The following is a 20,691-nucleotide window of genomic DNA, read 5'->3' on the forward strand; positions in this document are numbered from 1 at the left end:
CATGTCAGAACGTTTCTAGAACAATAAGACAGTCAAATAAAAGATATTCCCAACAGTTTTCAAAGAACATTCAAAGCACATTGAAAACTCTTTTGTGTACTGTGTTCGATAGTTTGTTAGATAGCAGTGCACTACTTTGAGTATTAAACCGATCATTTTGTTTGTGTGTGCGTGTGTGCACGCTTGCGTGTGTGTGCATGCATGTGGCCCTTAGAAAGTGTACCGCTCTGACCTGAACTACCTGCGTGGTGTAGCCTGGATCAGCACCGGGGCCATCCAGATGGAGGGCTCCAAGAGGGCCACAGACCTTATCAGTGAGGTGAGTCAAACTCCACTCCTCTCTAGCTCCGTCTCTTGGGGTTACGATCCACTTACTCTGTCCTTAGCTGCCACCCAGGGGATACTTGGTCCAGAATTAAATCAAAGGCGAGTACGCGACAAGCGCATTGTACTTGACTCCGCAGAGCTTACCATGAATGCGATAGTGCCTTTAAAAGGTGCATTGTCAGTACCATTTAGGAAACTGCTCTAGCCCTCTGACCATCTTTCAAATGAGAGTCTAAGCTGAGGTCCTGACTCTCTGTGGTCACTAAATATACCATTGGACTTATTGTTTAAGTATAGTATGTTAACCATAGAAATAGAATGTTGAAATGTATACGTAAATGTATGCAGTGCAAACATGACTGAAAGTTGATTTGGATAAAAGTGTCTGCTAAATGGCATTTATTATTATTATTATTATTAGATATTAAATTGTTTCACCATCACAGACTCTAGGCTTTTTCAGCTGGCGCTAAGGCAGTGCTCTTGTCAAACGCATGTTAGTTGGCAATTTTGGCATGTAACAACTGGCACTCTGGCATATCCCACCACTTGCACCAGGTTCGGCAATTTACCTGTCTAGCATCATCTCGCTTTCGCTGAGATGAGAAGGGTGGCAATATTTGAGGTGTGTCCTTAAAAACAAGTGCAAAATTGACCCATCGAAAGCAGGTCCTAGCGGTAACACGGTTGGTAATGGCATGGATTTTTAGAGTGGAAGCGCAGCCTATCCAGCCGTGAAGCACAGTGCACATATGCTCATGGAACACTTGAGTCATTATTGTGCGCTCTAGAAAACAACATATACTTTGTATTACCCACATTCAATACTTATAAGAGTTTTCTGCAGAACAATGAAAGCAGACTGTAGTTCAGTCTGGGGGGGCCTCCCGAGTGGCGCAGCGGTCTAAGGCACTGCATCGCAGTGCTAGAGGCGTCACTACAGACCCGGGTTCGATCCCGGGCTGTATCACAACCGTCCGTGATCGGGAGTCCCATAGGGCGGCGCACAATTGGCCCAGCGTCGTCCGGGTTAGGGGAGGACTTGGCCGGGGGGGCTTTACTTGGCTCATCGCGCTCTAGCGACTCCTTGTGGTGGGCCGGGCTCCTGCAGGCTGACCTCGATCGTCATTTGAACTGTGTTTCCTCCGACACATTGCTGCGGCTGGGTTAAGCGGGCGGGTGTTAAGAAGCACGGTTTGTCGGGTCATGTTTCGGAGGACGCATGACTCGACCTTCGCCTCCAGAGCCTGTTGGGGAGCTGCAGCGATGAGACAAGATCGAAATCGGGGAGAGAAAAAAAATATATATATAATAAAAAATTGATCACATTTGGCAGTAGCAAAACAGTGAGCAGACAGCCCATGTTTTATGTGCGTAAAACCCCCTCCATGTACATGTCCATATGCCCATCATGGAAAAACTTGTGTTCATAGATTTATTTGTATGTGGCTGTCAGTGTCACCAGCTGGCAGTCTGAAGGACAAATGTGGGCTGTTTTTTATGGGTTGGGCTAGGCCCCTTAGTTCCAGTGAAGGGAAATCTTAACGCTACAGCATACAATGACATTCTAGACGATTCTGTGCTTCCAACATTGTCGCAACAGTTTGGGGAAGGCCCTTTACTGTTTCAGCATGACAATGCCCCAGTGCAGAAAGCGAGGTTCATACAAAAATGGTTTGTCGAGATCAGTGTGGAAGAACTTAACTGGCATGCACAGAACCCTGACCTCAACCCCAACGAACACCTTTGGGATGAATTGGAACGGCGACTGCGAGCCAGGCCTAATCGCCCAACATCAGTGCCCGACCTCACTAATGCTCTTGTGGCTGAATGGAAGCAAGTCCCCTCAACAATGTTCCAACAGCTAGTGGAAAGCCTTCCCAGAAGAGTGGAGGCTGTTATAGCAGCAAAGGGGGGACCAACTCCATATTAATGCCCATGATTTTGGAATGAGATGTTCGACAAGCAGGTGTCCACATGTAGTGTATGTGTCCACATGATAAAGCATGTTTAATGTATCAAAAAAGTAAATCATTCATTTTTTAGCAAATTACTTTTGCTTTGTAGGGCAGAGTAGGCTACCCTACTATAATGAAGTCTGGTTCAACAGCAATGGGTTGTTGCGTCTTTTTAATCTTGGCTATTGAGAATAAGCCTGGCACATACAATAATATTTATAGGAGCATAATATTATTTATTCAGTGATTGTGATGCGTAAAAATATTTAGGCCTATATGTTGAAGCCAACTAGAACAAGGTGGACTGCAAACACACCAAACATACAGTATTTAGCTAAACTGGATGCATTCTACTGTTGCTATTATTTGTTACTCTATGCTATTTAATAAATGGTATCAATCCACAATGGACTAGGATGAGAATATTCTGTGCCCTCCAGACGAATTGGAGTTGATGAAAACGCAAAGACCATCAATAGCATACACAACTTGAGACAACTTGATGCAGTATTTAGCCATGGCGAACGTTGATTGGCCAGTGAGTGGTCAAGCCCTATTCACATCTACAACTTATTTATTCATCAGAACCCAGCCCTTTCGCGCAACGGGCAGCTATTGCGCTCATGATTCCGCTGTGAAAATAGCTAAAGTATTTCTGACACACCCACAACTCAACAGCGCCATGCGGCTGCGCTAAGATTGACCATTGCGTTGGGTTTGTTCAAATACAGCCCTCTGTTTATTTATTAGTGTGCTTGCTGAAGGCAATTTCTTGCAGAGAGAAAGAAAATAGAGAAATAATAGAAAAGTAATAACAAAAGTAATACTAAATACACAATGAGTAACGATAACTTGGCTATATACACAGAGTACCAGTACCGAGTCGATGTGCAGGGGTATGAGGTAATTGAAGTAGATATGTACAGTACCAGTCAAACGTTTGGACACACCTACTCATTCAAGGGTTTTTATTTATTTCTACAATTTTTCACATTGTAGAATAATAGTGAAGACATCAAAACTACGAAATAACACCTATGGAATTTTGTAGTAAGCTTTGCACACGCTTGGCATTCTCTCAACCAGCTTCACCTGGAATGCTTTTCTAACAGTCTTGAAGGAGTTCCCACGTATGCTGAGCACTTGTTGGCTGCTTTTCCTTCACTCTGCGGTCCAACTCATCCCAAACCATCTCAATTGGTTGAGGTCGGGTGATTGTGGTGGCCAAGTCATCTGATGCAGCACTCCATCATGCTCCTTGGTAAAATAGCCGTTACACAGCCTGGAGGTGTGTTGGGTCATTATCCTGTTGAAAAACAAATGATAGTCCCACTAAGCGCAAACCAGATGGGATGGCGTATCGCTGCAGAATGCTGAGGTAGCCATGCTGGTTAAGTGTGCCTTGAATTCTAAATAAATCACAGACAGTGTCACCAGCAAAGCACCCCCACACCATAACACCTGTGATAGGTGATTTGAAGGAGTCAGGCGCAGGAGGGTAAATCACAGAATATAGAGTTTATTCCGTAGCACAGAGTTACGCTGGATAGCGTCAAACAGTGCAGTGCGCAAAACAGGCGCACTGGAACAAAACAAGCACAGGGAAAATATACCCCGGCAATACAAAATACACGTAGCTCAACCGAGCTACTCTCTCCTCACAATAACCAATCACCCACAAGGACAAGGGGGGCAGAGGGAACACTTATACATGTACTAATGAGGGGATATGAACCAGGTGTGTGTAATAGACAAGACAAAACAAATGGAATGATGAGATATGGAGCAGCATGTGGCTAGAAGGCCGGTGAGGACGAACGCCGAAGCCTGCCCGAACAAGGAGAGGAGGCAGCTTCGGAGGAAGTCGTGACAGTACCCCCCCATTGACGCGCAGCTCCAGCAGGGCGCTGACACCGGCCTCGGTGACGGCCAGGAGGACGCGGAGCAGGGCGAGCCGGATGGCGATGGTGAAAATCCCGCAACAGGGAGGGATCGAGGATATCCCTCACCGGGACCCAGCACCAGTCCTCCAGACCGTACCCCTACCACTCCACGAGGTACTGAAGGCGGAGTATGCCGGGGTCCCCTCGATGTCCAGAGGAGGCAGAGGGACCTTCCGCACCACCGGCCTGAGGAGAGACACATGAAACTAGGGGTTAATACGATAATCATGGGGGAGTAATAACCTATAGTTAACCTCGTTGATCCTCCTCAGGACTTTGAACGGCCCCACAAACCGCGGGCTCAGCTTCCGGCAGGGCAGGCGGAGGGGCAGATTCCGGTTCGAGAGCCAGACCCGATCACCCGGTATGAAGACCGGGGCCTCACTGCGGTGGCGGTCAGCGTTGGCCTTCTGAGGTTGGAGATGGTAGTGAGCAGTGTCCTACGTCTCCTTTGTGCACCGAAACCAGTCATCCACCGCAGGAGCCTCGGTCTGACTCTGGTGTCACGGTGCCAGAACCAGTTGGTAATCTAAAACACATTGGAATGGCGTTAGGTTAGTGGAGTAGTGACGGAGAGAGTTCTGGGCATATTCGGCCCCGGCCGGTCCTGGCAGTAGGACCACAGGAACCTACCCACATCCTGATTTACCCGTTCCACCTGCCCATTAGACTCGGGGTGGAAACCAGAGGTCAGGCTGATTGAGACCCCCAGACGATCCATGAACACCATCCAGACCTTGGATGTGAACTGGGGACCCCGGTCAGACACTATATCCTCTGGTACCCCGTAGTGCTGGAAGACGTGTGTAAACAGGGCCTCCGCAGTCTGCAGGGCCATGGGGAGACCGGGCAGAGGAAGGAGGCGGCAGTCCTTGGAAAAATGGTCCACAACGACCAGGATGGTGGTGTTACCTTGAGAGAGGGGAAGATCAGTAAGGAAATCTATACTAAGGTGAGACCATGGTCGTTGTGGAACTGGTAAGGGCTGTAACTTACCCGCTGGGAGGTGCCTAGGTGCCTTACTCTGGGCGCACACCGAGCAGGAGGAGACATGCACCCTCACGTCCTTAGCCAAGGTAGGCCACCAGTACTTTCCGGTCAGGTAGCGCACTGTACGACTGATACCTGGGTAACCAGAAGAGGGTTATGTGTGTGCCCAGTAGATCAGACGGCCACGGACAAGAGCATGCACGTACTGCAGCCCAGCTGGACACTGAGGTGGAGATGGCTCTGTGCGTAACGCCTGCTCTATATCCGCGTCCATCGCCCATACTACCGGCGCCACATTGCAGGAGGCCGGAGTATGGGGGTGTTGTCTCTGGGCCTCTCATCTGTGTCATACAGCCGTGACACGTTCTTCGTACCCGGGATGTATGATAGAATGAAATCAAACCGGGTGAAGAATAGGGCCCACCTGGCCTGGCGAGGATTCAGCCACCTCGCTGCCCGGATGTACTCCAGGTTACGGTGGTCTGTCCAGACGAGGAAAGGGTGTTTCGCACCTTCGAGCCAGTGCCTCCACACGGTCAGAGCTCGGACAACAGCCAACAGCACCCGATCACCAACGCCGTAGTTCTGTTCTGCCGGGCTTAGCTTCTTGGAGAAGAAGGCACAGGGGCGGAGCTTGGGTGGCGTGCCCGAGCATTGAGACAGGACAGCGCCTATCCCTACTTCGGAAGCATCCACCTCCACTACGAACGGTAGTGATGGATAAAGGGTGGGCCAGTACCGGGCTGAGGAGAACAGACCCCTCAGGTTACAGAAGGCCCTGTCAGCCTCAGCAGACCAGCGGAGCCGGGACGGCCCACCCTTCAACAGAGATGTAATGGGAGCTGCAACCTTGCCAAAGCCCCGGATAAACCTCTGATAGTAGTTGGCAAAGCCAATAAAGCGACACCTTCTCCCGCTCCGATGGGGTCGGGCTGATGCTGGAATAATAGAGCTCTAGTTGTAGGAGGAATCCCTAGCAGAGAGCAGCTGTCCCGTTGAACTCCCGTGGTCGGGATATATGGATCCCTCTGGGTGCTGGGGTGTGGGTGGCTGGATCCGGTCGCCCAGCTAGTCTTGAAAGATTGGGTTCTCTCCTCTCCAGGCGTTGGACGACCTGGAGAACCCGATCCATCGCTTCTCCCAAGCTGGCTGACATCGTCGAATGTTCCTGGACCCGTGCCATGACTCCAGGCATGCGCTCCTCTCCCCCTGACTCCATAGCGGGTGGGTGATTCTGTGATAGGTGATTTGAAGGAGTCAGGCGCAGGAGGGTAAATCACAGAATACATGGTTACGCTGGATAGCGTCAAACAGTCCAGTGCGCAAAACAGGCGCACTGGAACAAAACAAGCACAGGGAAAATATACCCCGGCAATACAAAATACACGTAGCTCAACCGAGCTACTCTCTCCTCACAATAACCAATCACCCACAAGGACAAGGGGGGCAGAGGGAACACTTATACATGTACTAATGAGGGGATATGAACCAGGTGTGTGTAATAGACAAGACAAAACAAATGGAATGATGAGATATGGAGCGGCAGTGGCTAGAAGGCCGGTGAGGACGAACGCCGAAGCCTGCCCGAACAAGGAGAGGAGGCAGCTTCGGAGGAAGTCGTGACAACACCTCCTCCTCCATGCTTTACGGTGGGAACTACACATGCGGAAATCATCAGTTCGCCCACACCGTGTCTCACAAAGACACGGCGGTTGGAACCAAAAATCTCAAATTTGGACTCCAGAACAAAGGACAAATTTCCACCGGTCTAATGTCCATTGCTCGTGTTTCTTGGCCCAAGCAAGTCTCTTCTTCTTATTGGTGGCCTTTAGTAGTAGTTTCTTTGCAGCAATTCGACCATGAAGGCCTGATTTACACAGTCTCCTCTGAACAGTTGATTTTGAGATGTGTCTATTACTTCAACTCTGTGAAGCATTTATTTGGGCTGCAATTTCTGAGGCTGGTAACTCTAATTAACTTATTCTCTGCAGCAGAGGTAACTCTGGGTCTTCCATTCCTGTGGCAGTCCTCATGAGAGCCAGTTTCACCATAGTGCTTGATGGTTTTTGCAACTGCAATTGAAGAAACTTTCAAAGTTCTTGAAATGTTCCGTATTAACTGACCTTCATGTCTTAAAGTAATGAGGGACTGTCATTTCTCTTTGCTTATTTGAGCTGTTCTTGCCATAATATGGACTTGGTATTTTACCAAATAGGGCTATCTTCTGTATACCCCCCCCCTACCTTTGAAGAATCTCAAATATAACATATATTTTGATTTGTTGAACACTTTTTTGGTTACTACATGATTCCATATGTGTTATTTCATAGTGTTGATGTCTTCACTATTATTCTACAATGTAAAAAAATAACTAGGAACAAAGTGACTATGGAAAAGGATGGATAATAAACAGTAGCAGCAGCATATGTGATGAGTCAAAAAAGGTAACTAACTATTTAGCAGTCTAATGGCTTGGGGGTAGAAGCTGTTCAGGGTCCTGTTGGTTCCAGACTTGGTGCAGAGAGAACAGTCTATGACTTGTGTGGCTGGAGTCTTTGTCCATTTTTAGCATCTTCCTCTGACAACACCTAGTATAGAGGTCCTTGGATGGGAGTGAGATCGGCCCCAGTGATGTACTCGACCATAAGCACTACCCTCTGTAGCGCCTTGCATTCGGATGCCAAGCGGTTGCCATACCAAGCAGTGATGCAGCCAGTCAAGATGCTTTCAATGGGGCAGATGTAGAACTTCTTGAGTATCTGAGGGCCCATGCCAAATCTTTTCAGCCTCCTGAGGGGGACGAGGCGTTGTCGTGCCCTCTTCACGACTGTGTTGGTGTGTTTGGACTATAATAGATCCTTAGTGATGTGGACACCAAGGACCCGTTCCACTACAGCCCCATCAACGTGAATGGGGGCTTGCTCAGCCCAACGTTTCCTGTAATCCACGATCAGCTCCCTTGTCTTGCTGGCATTGAGGGAGAGGTTGTTGTCCTGGCACCACACTGCCAGGTCTCTGGTCTCCTCCCTATAGGCTGTCTCATCGTCGTCTGTGATCAGGCCTACCGCCGTCCTGTCGTCAGCAAACTTAATGATGGTGTTGGAGTCGTACGTGGCCACGCAGTCATGGGTGAACAGGGAGTACAGGAGGGGACTAAGCACGTGCTCCTGAGGAGCCCCCGTGTTGAGGGTCAGCGTGGCGGCTGTGTTGTTGCCTACCCTCACCACATGGGGAGGCCCGTCAGGAAGTCCAGGATCCAGTTGCAGAGGGAGGCCTACCTACCTCCTTAGATTAGTCCATAGACAGTTTACGGGGTAAGGAAACAAATATCTGAATACATAATTTCGCTGAGTTACCACCTTTTAAAGGCCCAGTAAAAGTGTCACTAAACAAAGCCATGTGTGAAAATAGTCTGCTGTTAAAATACTGAAGCACTGGAAGCATTTAAAGGTTATACATCAAATCAAAGTTTATTGGTCGCCTACACTGATTTGCAGATGTTATCACAGGTGCAGCGAAATACACATAATCCAGAAAAATATCAGAACGAACAATGTCATATACTGGAATTATATATGCAGTATATACACACATAATGTATATAAATATATATACTTAAACCATGGCATTGTTGAATACTCGTTTCTGATTGGCTTGAGGGAATTCTAGAGGTACTTTATTTCCCTTCATACAACGGGTGGGTCTAATCCTGAATGCTGATTGGTTAAAAGCGCATTCCAGCCGGTGTCTATTCCACAAGTTACCACCGGCTAAATCTATGAAGTTAAAACCACCTTCCGGAGACATTTGAAACCCCACCTCTTTAAGGAATACCTGGGATAGGATAAAGTAATCCTTCTACCCCCCCCCCTTACCCCAATCCCCCCCCCCCATTTATTTTTATTTTTATAATAATAAAATAAAATACATTGTAAAGTGGTTATCCCACTGGCTATAAGGTGAATGCACCTATTTGTAAGTCGCTCTGGATAAGAGCGTCTGCTAAATGACGTAAATGTAAATGTTAAAATGCCTATTTACTCTGTTCCATCTGACTGTGCAATCCACTGTCTCATCAGCCCAGCCAAGCAATTTATCAACTTAATCTCCACTATGAAAAGCATTTAGACATGATCTCATATTTCTTTTAGACTAACATTTAGTTTTCAACAGCGGAGGTTTGTATAAATCTTGCTGTCTGTCTCTCCGACATTTGCAACATTGTTTCAATATTCAAATTCGATCTCCTGCTGTCCCATAGTAATGAACAAGTCGGGAGTCGGGACGAGACAGACAGGCATCGTTTCTCAACTAGTCGAAGTCATGAATCGGCTGGCATCATTTTTATGGATATATACAAAAAAGGTAAACAAAACACCTCGGGGGTTTGTGGTATATGGCCAATATACCACGGCTAAGGGCTGTATCCACCCCCTCTGGCCTTATTGCTTAAATAACGCATGGTATATCAGCACGGTAGAATTCAATGGCATTGTTACATATTCTATGTTTGAGCTGCTTTTGAAAGCAAAAGTCGAATTGAAAACATTTTTGGCATTGTTGAATTCGATTTTCATAATAGCAAGCTAGGACTGATGGTTTGCTTAGCTAAACTAGCAAGTCTGTTTGTTTGGTTACCAAGGCAACTACTGTAGCTACCTGCAAATGAACACATTTCTAGCGGCAAATGTGTTAAATTATAGTCATGGTATAAAATATTCTGGCATTGAGGGAGAGGTTGTTGTCCTGGCACCACACTGCCAGGTCTCTGACCTCCTCCCTATAGGCTGTCTCATCGTCATCGGTGATCAGGCCTACCGCCGTACGACAGCAAACTTAATGATGGTGTCGGGGCTCTATGCATTCTCTAAAAAATAATGCAACACCATGGAAGGTTACATCCACTCCGCTAGAGTGTCCTGGAACACACGTCCTATGTTGTTCATTATTTTCCATAGAACGCATAGCCCCTAGTTGATTTTCCCTTACATATAATGGTGTGTAATGACAGTATATGAATAGAAAAGGTGTGTACAGCAGTAGTTATGGAAGTAATCTTCCATGGAGTTTAGTTTAGTTTATTAATTCGACCATTTAAAAAAAACAAGCACACATAAAACTTGAAAAAGCCATACATGCACATTAGTAAAATCGTCGAGGATAACACACAATAATGTCTGGGACTTATTTCCATTGTGGTCCTCTTGGAACAAGATGGCTAGGCAAGATTGAACACGGTTGAATAATATAACAAAAAAACAAAGAAGAAGAACATCTATCTCATAATTGCAGTTACATCATAGGTTTCATTCATATGGGCACAGAAGACATCAAACAGTTTTTTACTTTATTTTTTAAAGCTGCCCAGAGAGGACGTCGTTTTTATGGGCAGAGGCAACTCATTCCACTCTGAGGCTCCTAGCATTACTCCTGAACCTGTATAAGCACACATTAGTAACACATGATCTGTTGCTGTGAGTGTGTGCATCCCTAACACGGGCAAAGTAATCAGTTAGATATCTGTGCGCAGAACCTTAAATACTCCTGTAAACCAAACCCAGTCTAATCTGGGACACCCTAGCCTCAACAGGCAGCCAGTTGAGTTCCTGAAAGCAACTTCTGCCTATGTGAGTATGTAGACTCACCTTCAACACTACCCTGATCAGCTTATTCTGGGCTATCTGGAGCTTCCCCTTCATAAGCTTTGATAAGCCCCCAAACCAGGCATTGAATGAGGGCAGTGGCTAGCACTCTCATGGAGTCCTTATCAAGCAGCTTGGACTTTCTAGCCAAAAACGTAGATCTGGCATTAACCTTCCCTAGCACTTTAGTGGCTATGCTCACACCTCCCAAGCTTCCATCAAGGGTGCATCCCAGGTAGCTAACAGAGGCTTTAGTAGTCAGCACTTCACCCCCTAACTCCACTCTGATTTCAGAGGACCTACTCAATTTAGGTCTGGATCCAAAATGAATTGCCTCAGTTTTACCTAAGTGCAGAGATAGCTTATTATCTCCAAGCCATTTGTTAATGTTAGTAAGCTCTGTGCTAAGTATGCTCTCCAACATAGTTTTACCTTTGTGAGACACCTGAAGTGTAGAGTCATCCGCATAAAGAAAAAAATGGCAAGAACAAGCTTCTTTCATATTGTTAATATACAGTAAAAACACGCTCCCCTGCGGAACGCCACAACTCATTGGTTTTGCCTGAGACAGTGAACCATTAACTTCTACTACTTGCTCCGTACCTGATAAATAGGACTTTACCCAGCCTAGAGGGATACTGCTTATCCCCAGTGCCTCCAGTTTGGAGACAGTTGTTCACTGTATCAAAGGCCTTCTGTAGGTCAAGCAGTACCATTCCACAGAGATTTCCCTCACCAATCTTGTTCCTGATAAAGTCAGTCAAGTAAAGTATACATGAATCAGTGGAGTATGATTTTCTAAAACCCGACATTAGACTTTGTTGACATATTCATAATTTTGCTCATGTACAACTCTCTCCAGGATCTTTGATGTTATACTGAGGATAGGTACAGGCCTATAATACCCAGGGTCAAATGTATCCCCTTCTTATACAGAGCTCTAACTTTAGTGTGTTTCATGTCCCTGGGAAAGATGCCTTGTTCAAGAGAGAGATTAACGATATGCGTAATACAAGGGACAATTTGCTTAGCAGAATCTATAAGAAACCTTGCAGGAATATTATCCAGGCCTGTGGCTTTGGAGCATTTAAGCTCTGCTAGCATACTGGCTATTTTGCTACCTTTGCAAAAGAAAAAGAGTTTGGCTGAACGCCTAACTCGGCATAATACTTCTTGACTTGGTCGTTTCCATACAAACTAGAACTGGTGGGCAGATTGCTAACCAGCTTGCTTGCAACAGAAGTAAAAAAAGAGTTGAATTCATTGGCAACCTATGCTTTTTCATATATCATCTCCCTCCTGATGTTCAGTCCAATACTGTTTAGTTTGTTTTTAGTAGTACTACTACAGCCTAGTTCCTTAAATGATTTTTTTTCTCAATAATTTTATCAGCAAAGTAACCCCTCTTAGCTTCATCCATCCTGCTCTGTGCTTCATTTTTTGTGACGTTTATATAGGACCAAATCAGGCTGCTCTTGAGAGTTCTTACATTTCTCAATTTTCGCCTAAAATGACATACCCAAATCGAACTGCCTGTAGCTCAGGACCTGAAGCAAGGATATGCATATTCTAGATACCATTTGAAAGGAAACACTTTGAAGTTTGTGGAAATGTGAAAATAATGTAGGAGAATATAACACATTAGATCTGGTAAAATATAATATAAACCAAAAAACATTGTTTTTGTTATTTGTTCCATTATCTTTGAAATGCAAGAGAAAGGCAGCCATTTAGGTGTTGGCCACTAGATGGCAGCAGTGTGTGTGCAAAGTTTCAGATTGATCCAGTGAAGCGTTGCAATACTGGACTATTTTGTATCAAGTCTGCCCAAATGTGCCGAACTGGTCAATTGATACATTTTCTTGTGCAAAATGTAATACAATGATCACTGATTCCATATACTATTACTCCACTCTGCGATATTTTGGATTTATCAGACACCAATATGAAGTCAATCGTACTTTACAATGTTTCACATACCCTGGTGGGATCTTTTATCATTTGGGTCAGAGCAAGTGATCTACAGAAGTGCATAAATAACATTGTGGGTTGGGCTATCCTTTTTGAAGACATCAGTATTGAAATCCCCTAACAAAATTATTTCCTTCACCAGGGAATAATTACAGTTTGACAACACAATTTTGAGACGTTCATAGAATGCATTCTGATTGGGCAAATTGTAACACACCCCCAACAACATTTTTGTTGCAGATATCCAGCCAGACAATCTCCAGATCAACGCTTAAATCTGATCTGATGTTATAAGCAATGTTCGATCTTACAAACACACATATCCCCCCACCGTTCCGATTCTGATCCTTCCTGACAACAGAGTAATTGCCTCTCTCAATTTCTGAGTCACAAACAGATGAATCCAACCATGTCTCTGTAAAACAAAAGACACCCACCTCTGATTTGTGAACCAACAGGCGTATCTCATCAATCTTCGGTAGTAGGCTTCGGACGTTTAAGTGCACAAAATGTAAACCTTTCTTCCCAAAGGCCTCACTGAATTCCCAATCCACTTGTAACTCGCCTCCCAATGCACTACCATCCTCCCACTGCACTGCCTCCGGTGGCCTCTCTGCCGCAATGGAGCACCCCTCCCTAGTTGCTGCTGTCGTCCTCACCACCGCGTTCCCCGTCTCTTGCCTCTGGTGGCCACCGCGCCGTTGAAGACCCCCCCTCCTCCGGTGCACTCTCTGTCCTAGGTAAGTCCTCTGGTCCCACTCCACCTTCAATGCTCACACACCCCACGGGTACAGCATAAAGACAGCAAAGGTACGTTTCATTGACCCCATGCTCAAAGCTAGGATCGTTGCATTTTAGATGAATCCACTGCGCGCATTCCAAACATACCAGAGCTTTGCTGTTACTCTTAATCCAACGTTCGCAAGAGGAGCATGGGTGCATAGGCCGTTTGATGGTGTTTGTGATAAACTGAGGTCCGGGGCATTGATGGATATCACCCGATAAGAGAAGGCATAGAGTTATTATAAGATCTCCACCATTAATTTGAGATTTCAGACTGGCTTTCGATGATTGTTTTGGTTTGTGCCAAGGTGCTATGAAAGTTTGGTATATAACATTCCTTCCAAATCCGAAGTGCTGGATGCCATCAAAAGTGTTGGCATGACTGAAATTGCTGAGGATGTACCGTTCTTTCATCTAGATTGCAGATGCGATTATTTCCAGTGATATTTAAAACAAACACATAAAGTAAAAGTGCTGCCACCATGCCGAACTTGCCGGTCGCCATGACTAAAATACAGTACAGTAAGCTCCAAAAGAATTGCGATCCAAAAGTATTGGGATAGTGACACATTTGTTGTTGTTTTGGCTCTTTACTCCAGCACTTTGGATTTGAAATGATACAATGACTGAGGTTAAAGTGCAGACTGTCAGCTTTAATTTGAGGGTATTTTCATCCATATTCAGTGAGCTGTTTAGAAATTACAGCACTTTTTTGTACATATTTTAGGGGACCAAAAGTATTGGGACAAATTCACTTATGCGTATTAAAGTAGTAAAACGTTAAGTATTTGGTCCCATATTCATAGCACGCAGCGATTACATCAAGCTTCTACATTAATGTGGATGCTACCATGATTACGGAGAATCCTGAATTAATCATGAGTAATGATGAGTGAGAAAGTTAGAGGCATAAATATCATGGATGAAAAATGAAAGCTGTCAGTCTGCACTTTAACCTCATAGTCATTGTATCATTTCAAATCCAAAGTGTTGGAGTACAGAGCCAAAACAACAACAAAAAATTAACTGTCCCAATACTTTTGGAGCTCACTGTACATATAAAGTGCGTAAAACAGTATGTAAACATTATTAAAGTGACCAGTGTTCAATGACTCTATGTACATAGGGCAGCAGTCTCTAAGGTGCAGGGTAGAGTACCGGGTGGCAGCCGGCTAGGACAGTGACTAAGGCTAATGGTGACTGTTTAACAGTCTGGAGATAGAAGCTGTTTCTCAGTCTCTCGGTCCCAGCTTTGATGTATCTGTACTCTCCGCCTTCTAGATGGTAGCTGGGTGAACAGGCCGTGGCTCAGGTGGCTGAGGTCCATGATGATCTTCTTTGCCTTCCTGTGACACAGGGTGCTGTAGATGTCCTCGAGGGCAGGCAGTGTCCCTCCGGTGATGCGTTGGGCTGACCGCACCACCCTCTGGAGAGCCCTGCGGTTGCGGACGGTGCTATTACCGTACCAGGTGCATCTGTGGAAGTTTGGGAGGGTCTTAGGGGCAAGACACATTTTATTCAGTCTTCTGAGGTTGAAGAGACGCTTTTGTGCCTTCTTCACCACACTGTCTGTGTGAATGGAAAATGTCAGGTTGTCAGTGATGTGCACGCCAAGGAACTTGAAGCTTTTGATCCTCTCCCCGTCAATGTCGATGGGGGCGTGCACTCTCTGCTATTTCATGTATTCCACAATCAGCTCCTTCGTTTTGTTGACGTTGAGGGAGATGTTATTTTCCTGGCACCACTCTGCCCGGGCTTTCACCTCCTCCCTGTAGGCTCTCTCATTGTTGTTGGTAATCAGGCCTACCACTGTTGTGTCGTCAGCAAACTTGATGATTGAGATGGAGACGTGCGTGGCCACGCAGTCATGGGTGAACAGAGAGTACAGGAGGGTACTGAGCACACACCCCTGTGGGGCCCCAGTGTTGAGGATTAGCTTGGCGGAGGTGTTGCTGCCTACCTTCACCACTTGGGGTCGGCCTGTCAGGAAGTCCAGGACCCAGTTGCACAGAGAGGGGTTCAGGGCCCTGAGTTTAGTGATGAGCTTGGAGGACACTATGGTGTTGAAGGCTGAGCTATAGTCGATGAACAGCATTTTTACTTAGGTATTGTAACATTTCTTCATGCAAATCATACATGTTTCTACCTCAATCACACATCAGTAATAATGAAGGCTACACACCCTATTTTATTTTATGGCGCAACCCAATATTAGGAAGGTGTATTTCGACACTATGAGGTTGGAATAATACTGTGAAATTGTCAAAATTATGAAATCCACTTTAAGTGTGAAAGCTGTTTGAAAATACTGTCTGAAATTTTCAGCTTGTTTGGATCGGTGGGGTTTTTGAACCGCCTGTATAGTAATAGACCGATAACAAAGAGAGTTTGCCCTCCTCTCTGCCAATAACAGCTAGTTTTCAGGTTACACATACCATCCTCCAATTAGGCCCCTCTCTCAGACCACTCCCAGACAGTAAACTCTTGCATGAGAAATTGCATTTTGCTAAGAAGCTATTTTTGTTTATTTTTGACCACTTTAATAGTAAACATTCACAGTAAGGTACTTAATTGTTACCCAGAAAGGATTTGATATTGAGATACAATGGCTGCATTGGACCTTAAACATGCTCCTGCAGGTTACCACTGGATTTATTAAAACGCTACAAACAGGAGATTACATGCACCTGCATATTAACAAACTTGATTGCAACCAAAAACACACAATAATAAACCAGCAGATCAGTTGATCTCTCGCTGTTACTATGTCAAGTGATTATGATACTAGACAGCTGCATCTATGTGGTCTACTCCCACCCCTAATGAAATATCAACCTATCAGGAGTATTGGAAATGTAAGGCTGATTCATAAAAAAATAAAATATTAGAGTATATGAATATATGAATATAGATGTAATAGGCCTATATTTCATTCAAATGTTTCACCTTAAATGGCAAAATAATGTATGCTATTTGAAATAACTTTATTATACTACATTTTCATTTGATAAAACATTTAGATAATATAGGCCTAACTTTTCACGATTGACTTGATTTAATACACATTACAAATATGTATGGACATTTTCCCTCCTGATCTTGATACGGAATGACCAAACTTTTTAAAGTCAACTTTCTTTTTAATTAATGGTTTACATGAATTGGAAATGAAAAAATAATAAGGTTACACCAACAGTAGTTTTTTAAACGAGGAAACACTTTATTTCAGTTGTGATTGTGAAATAGATAAATGTCCCTTAGTTCAGATGATAATACCCACCAAAGGGTGAAATATTATTGAACAATTTTGTCAGCAGTCAGGACTAAAACACTACATACAGTGGGGAAAAAAAGTATTTAGTCAGCCACCAATTGTGCAAGTTCTCCCACTTAAAAAGATGAGAGAGGCCTGTAATTTTCATCATAGGTACACGTCAACTATGACAGACAAAATGACAAAAAAATCCAGAATATCACATTGTAGGATTTTTATGAATTTATTTGCAAATTATGGTGGAAAATAAGTATTTGGTCACCTACAAACAAGCAAGATTTCTGGCTCTCACAGACCTGTAACTTCTTCTTTAAGAGGCTCCTCTGTCCTCCACTCGTTACCTGTATTAATGGCACCTGTTTGAACTTGTTATCAGTATAAAAGACACCTGTCCACAACCTCAAACAGTCACACTCCAAACTCCACTATGGCCAAGACCAAAGAGCTGTCAAAGGACACCAGAAACAAAATTGTAGACCTGCACCAGGCTGGGAAGACTGAATCAGCAATAGGTAAGCAGCTTGGTTTGAAGAAATCAACTGTGGGAGCAATTATTAGGAAATGGAAGACATACAAGACCACTGATAATCTCCCTCGATCTGGCGCAAGATCTCACCCCGTGGGGTCAAAATGATCACAAGAACGGTGAGCAAAAATCCCAGAACCACACGGGGGGACCTAGTGAATGACCTGCAGAGAGCTGGGACCAAAGTAACAAAGCCTACCATCAGTAACACACTACGCCGCCAGGGACTCAATTCCTGCAGTGCAAGACGTGTCTCCCTGCTTAAGCCAGTACATGTCCAGGCCCATCTGAAGTTTGCTAGAGTGCATTTGGATGATCCAGAAGAAGATTGGGAGAATGTCATATGGTCAGATGAAACCAAAATATAACTTTTTGGTAAAAACTCAACTCGTCGTGTTTGGAGGACAAAGAATGCTGAGTTGCATCCAAAGAACACCATACCTACTGTGAAGCATGGGGGTGGAAACATCATGCTTTGGGGCTGTTTTTCTGCAAAGGGATCAGGACGACTGATCAGTGTAAAGGAAAGAATGAATGGGGCCATGTATCGTGAGATTTTGAGTGAAAACCTCCTTCCATCAGCAAGGGCATTGAAGATGAAACGTGGCTGGGTCTTTCAGCATGACAATGATCCCAAACACACCGCCCAGGCAACGAAGGAGTGGCTTCGTAAGAAGCATTTCAAGGTCCTGGAGTGGCCTAGCCAGTCTCCAGATCTCAACCCCATAGAAAATCTTTGGAGGGAGTTGAATGTCCGTGTTGCCCAGCGACAGCCCCAAAACATCACTGCTCTAGAGGAGATCTGCATGGAGGAATGGGCCAAAATACCAGCAACAGTGTGTGAAAACCTTGTGAAGACTTACAGAAAATGTTTGACCTGTGTCATTGCCAACAAAGGGTATATAACAAAGTATTGAGAAACTTTTGTTATTGACCAAATACTTATTTTCCACCATAATTTGCTAATAAATTAATTAAAAATCCTACAATGTGATTTTCTGGAATTTTTTTTCTCATTTTGTCTGTCATAGTTGACGTGTACCTATGATGAAAATTACAGGCCTCTCTCATCTTTTTAAGTGGGAGAACTTGCACAATTGGTGGCTGACTAAATACTTTTTTCCCCCACTGTATATACATTCTAGAGACCCTATTGAGTACTCCCTACAATACTTTTACTGCGGCAACCAGAATAGTTTTTGCTATGTAAGCCAATATGTTTTCCATATACAGTGAGTCGCATTGGGGGCATGTATATGACCTTGGAACATATTTTAAAAACCAAATTTAAAACCCAAATAAATTGACCTTGGTTAGAACCAACATGCAGTACCTCCAGCAGGCAGAGAGGCAAGAACAATTAGTCTGCCAGCTCAGGGACAAGCTGCACTATTCACAGTCCTGTGTAATGTTCAATGTAATTGCATGTCTGCAGCATTGAATGTCCCCAAGAAGACAGTGGCCTCCATCATTCTTAAATGGAAGATGTTTGGAACCACCAAGACTCTTCCTAGACCTGGCCGCCCGGCCAAACTGAGCATCCGGGGGAGAAGGGCCTTGGTCAGGGAGGTGACCAAGACCCCGATGGTCACTCTGACAGAGCTCCAGAGTTCCTCTGTGGAGATGGGAGAACCTTCCAGAAGGACAACCATTTCTGCAGCACTCCACCAATCAGGCCTTTATGATGGAGTGGCCAGACGGAGGCCACTCCTCAGTAAAAGGCACGACAGCCTGCTTGGAGTTTGCCAAAAGGCACCTAAAGGACTCTCAGACCATGAGAAACAAGATTCTCTAGTCTGATGAAACCAAGATTTAACTCTTTGGCCAAGCGTCACGTCTGGAGGAAACATGGCACAATCCCTACGGTGGAGCATGGTTGTGGCAGCATCATGCTGTGGGGATGTTTTTCAGCGGCAGGGACTGGGAGACAAGTCAGGATCAAGGGAGAGATCAACGGAGCAAAGTACAGAGAGATCCTTGTTGAAAACCTGCTCCAGAGTGCTCAGGACCTCAGACTAGGGCGGTGAAGGTTCACCTTCCAACAGGACAACGACCCTAAGCACACAGGCAAGACAACGCAGGAGTGGCTTTGGGACAAGTGTTTTTTTTTTCATTTTTTTTTTTCACCTTTATTTAACCAGGTAAGCCAGTTGAGAACAGGTTCTCATTTACAACTGCGACCTGGCCAAGACAAAGCAAAGTAGTGCAACAAAAACAACACAGAGTTACATATGGGGTAAAAAAAAACATAAAGTCAGAAATACAACAGAAAATATATATACAGTGTGTGCAAATGTAGCAAGTTATGGAGGTAAGGCAATAAATAGGCTATAGTGCAGAATAATTACAATAGTATTAACACTGGAATGCTAGATGTGCAAGAGATTATGTGCAAATAGAGATACTGGGGTGCAAAAGAGCAAATTAAATAACAATATAGGGATGAGGTAGTTGGGTGGGCTAATTTCAGATGGGCTGTGTACAGGTGCAGTGATCGGTAAGGTGCTCTGACAACTGATGCTTAAAGTTATTGAGGGAGATAAGAGTCTCCAGCTTCAGAGATTTTTGCAATTCGTTCCAGTCATTGGCAGCAGAGAACTGGAAGGAATGGCGGCCAAAGGAGGTGTTGGCTTTGGGAATGACCAGTGAGATATACCTGCTGGAGCACAGACTACGGGTGGGTGCTGCTATGGTGACCAATGAGCTAAGATAAGGCGGGGATTTGCCTAGCAGTGATTTATAGATGGCCTGGAGCCAGTGGGTTTGACGACGAACATGTAGTGAGGACCAGCCAACAAGAGCGTACAGGTCACAGTGGTGGGTAGTGTATGGGGCTTTGGAGACAAAACGGATGGCACTGTGATAGACTACATCCAATTTGCTGAGTAGAGTGTTGGAGGCTATTTTATAAATGACATCGCCGAAGTCAAGGATCGGTAGGATAGTCAGTTTACGAGGGCATGTTTGGCAGCATGAGTGAAGGAGGCTTTGTTGCGAAATAGGAAGCCGATTCTAGATTTAACTTTGGATTGGAGATTCTTTATGTGAGTCTGGAAGTTGAGTTTACAGTCTAACCAGACACCTAGATATTTGTAGTTGTCCACATACTCTAGGTCAGACCCGTCGAGAGTGGTGATTCTAGTCGGGTGGGCGGGTGCTAGCAGCGTTCGATTGAAAAGCATGCATTTAGTTTTACTAGTGTTTAAGAGCAGTTGAAGGCTACTGAAGGATTGTTGTATGGCATTGAAGCTCGTTTGGAGGTTTGTTAACACAGTGT

The 20,691-nt window shown here is 44.9% G+C and overlaps 1 protein-coding gene across 3 annotated transcripts in view; it reads left to right on the forward strand.

The window, feature by feature from the left end:
* The window catches only part of LOC121547150 (nebulin-related anchoring protein), a 156,931-nt gene that overhangs the window by 90,982 nt on the left and 45,258 nt on the right, over positions 1-20,691 (forward strand). For all 3 annotated transcript variants that reach the window (XM_041858267.2, XM_041858268.2, XM_041858269.2), the window contains one exon: positions 215-319. In XM_041858267.2, coding sequence (XP_041714201.1) covers positions 215-319 — 105 coding nt within the window. The remainder of the gene's footprint in view (positions 1-214; positions 320-20,691) is intronic.

This window comes from Coregonus clupeaformis, chromosome 31 (genome assembly GCF_020615455.1).
Source record: "Coregonus clupeaformis isolate EN_2021a chromosome 31, ASM2061545v1, whole genome shotgun sequence".
NCBI lineage: Eukaryota > Metazoa > Chordata > Actinopteri > Salmoniformes > Salmonidae > Coregonus > Coregonus clupeaformis.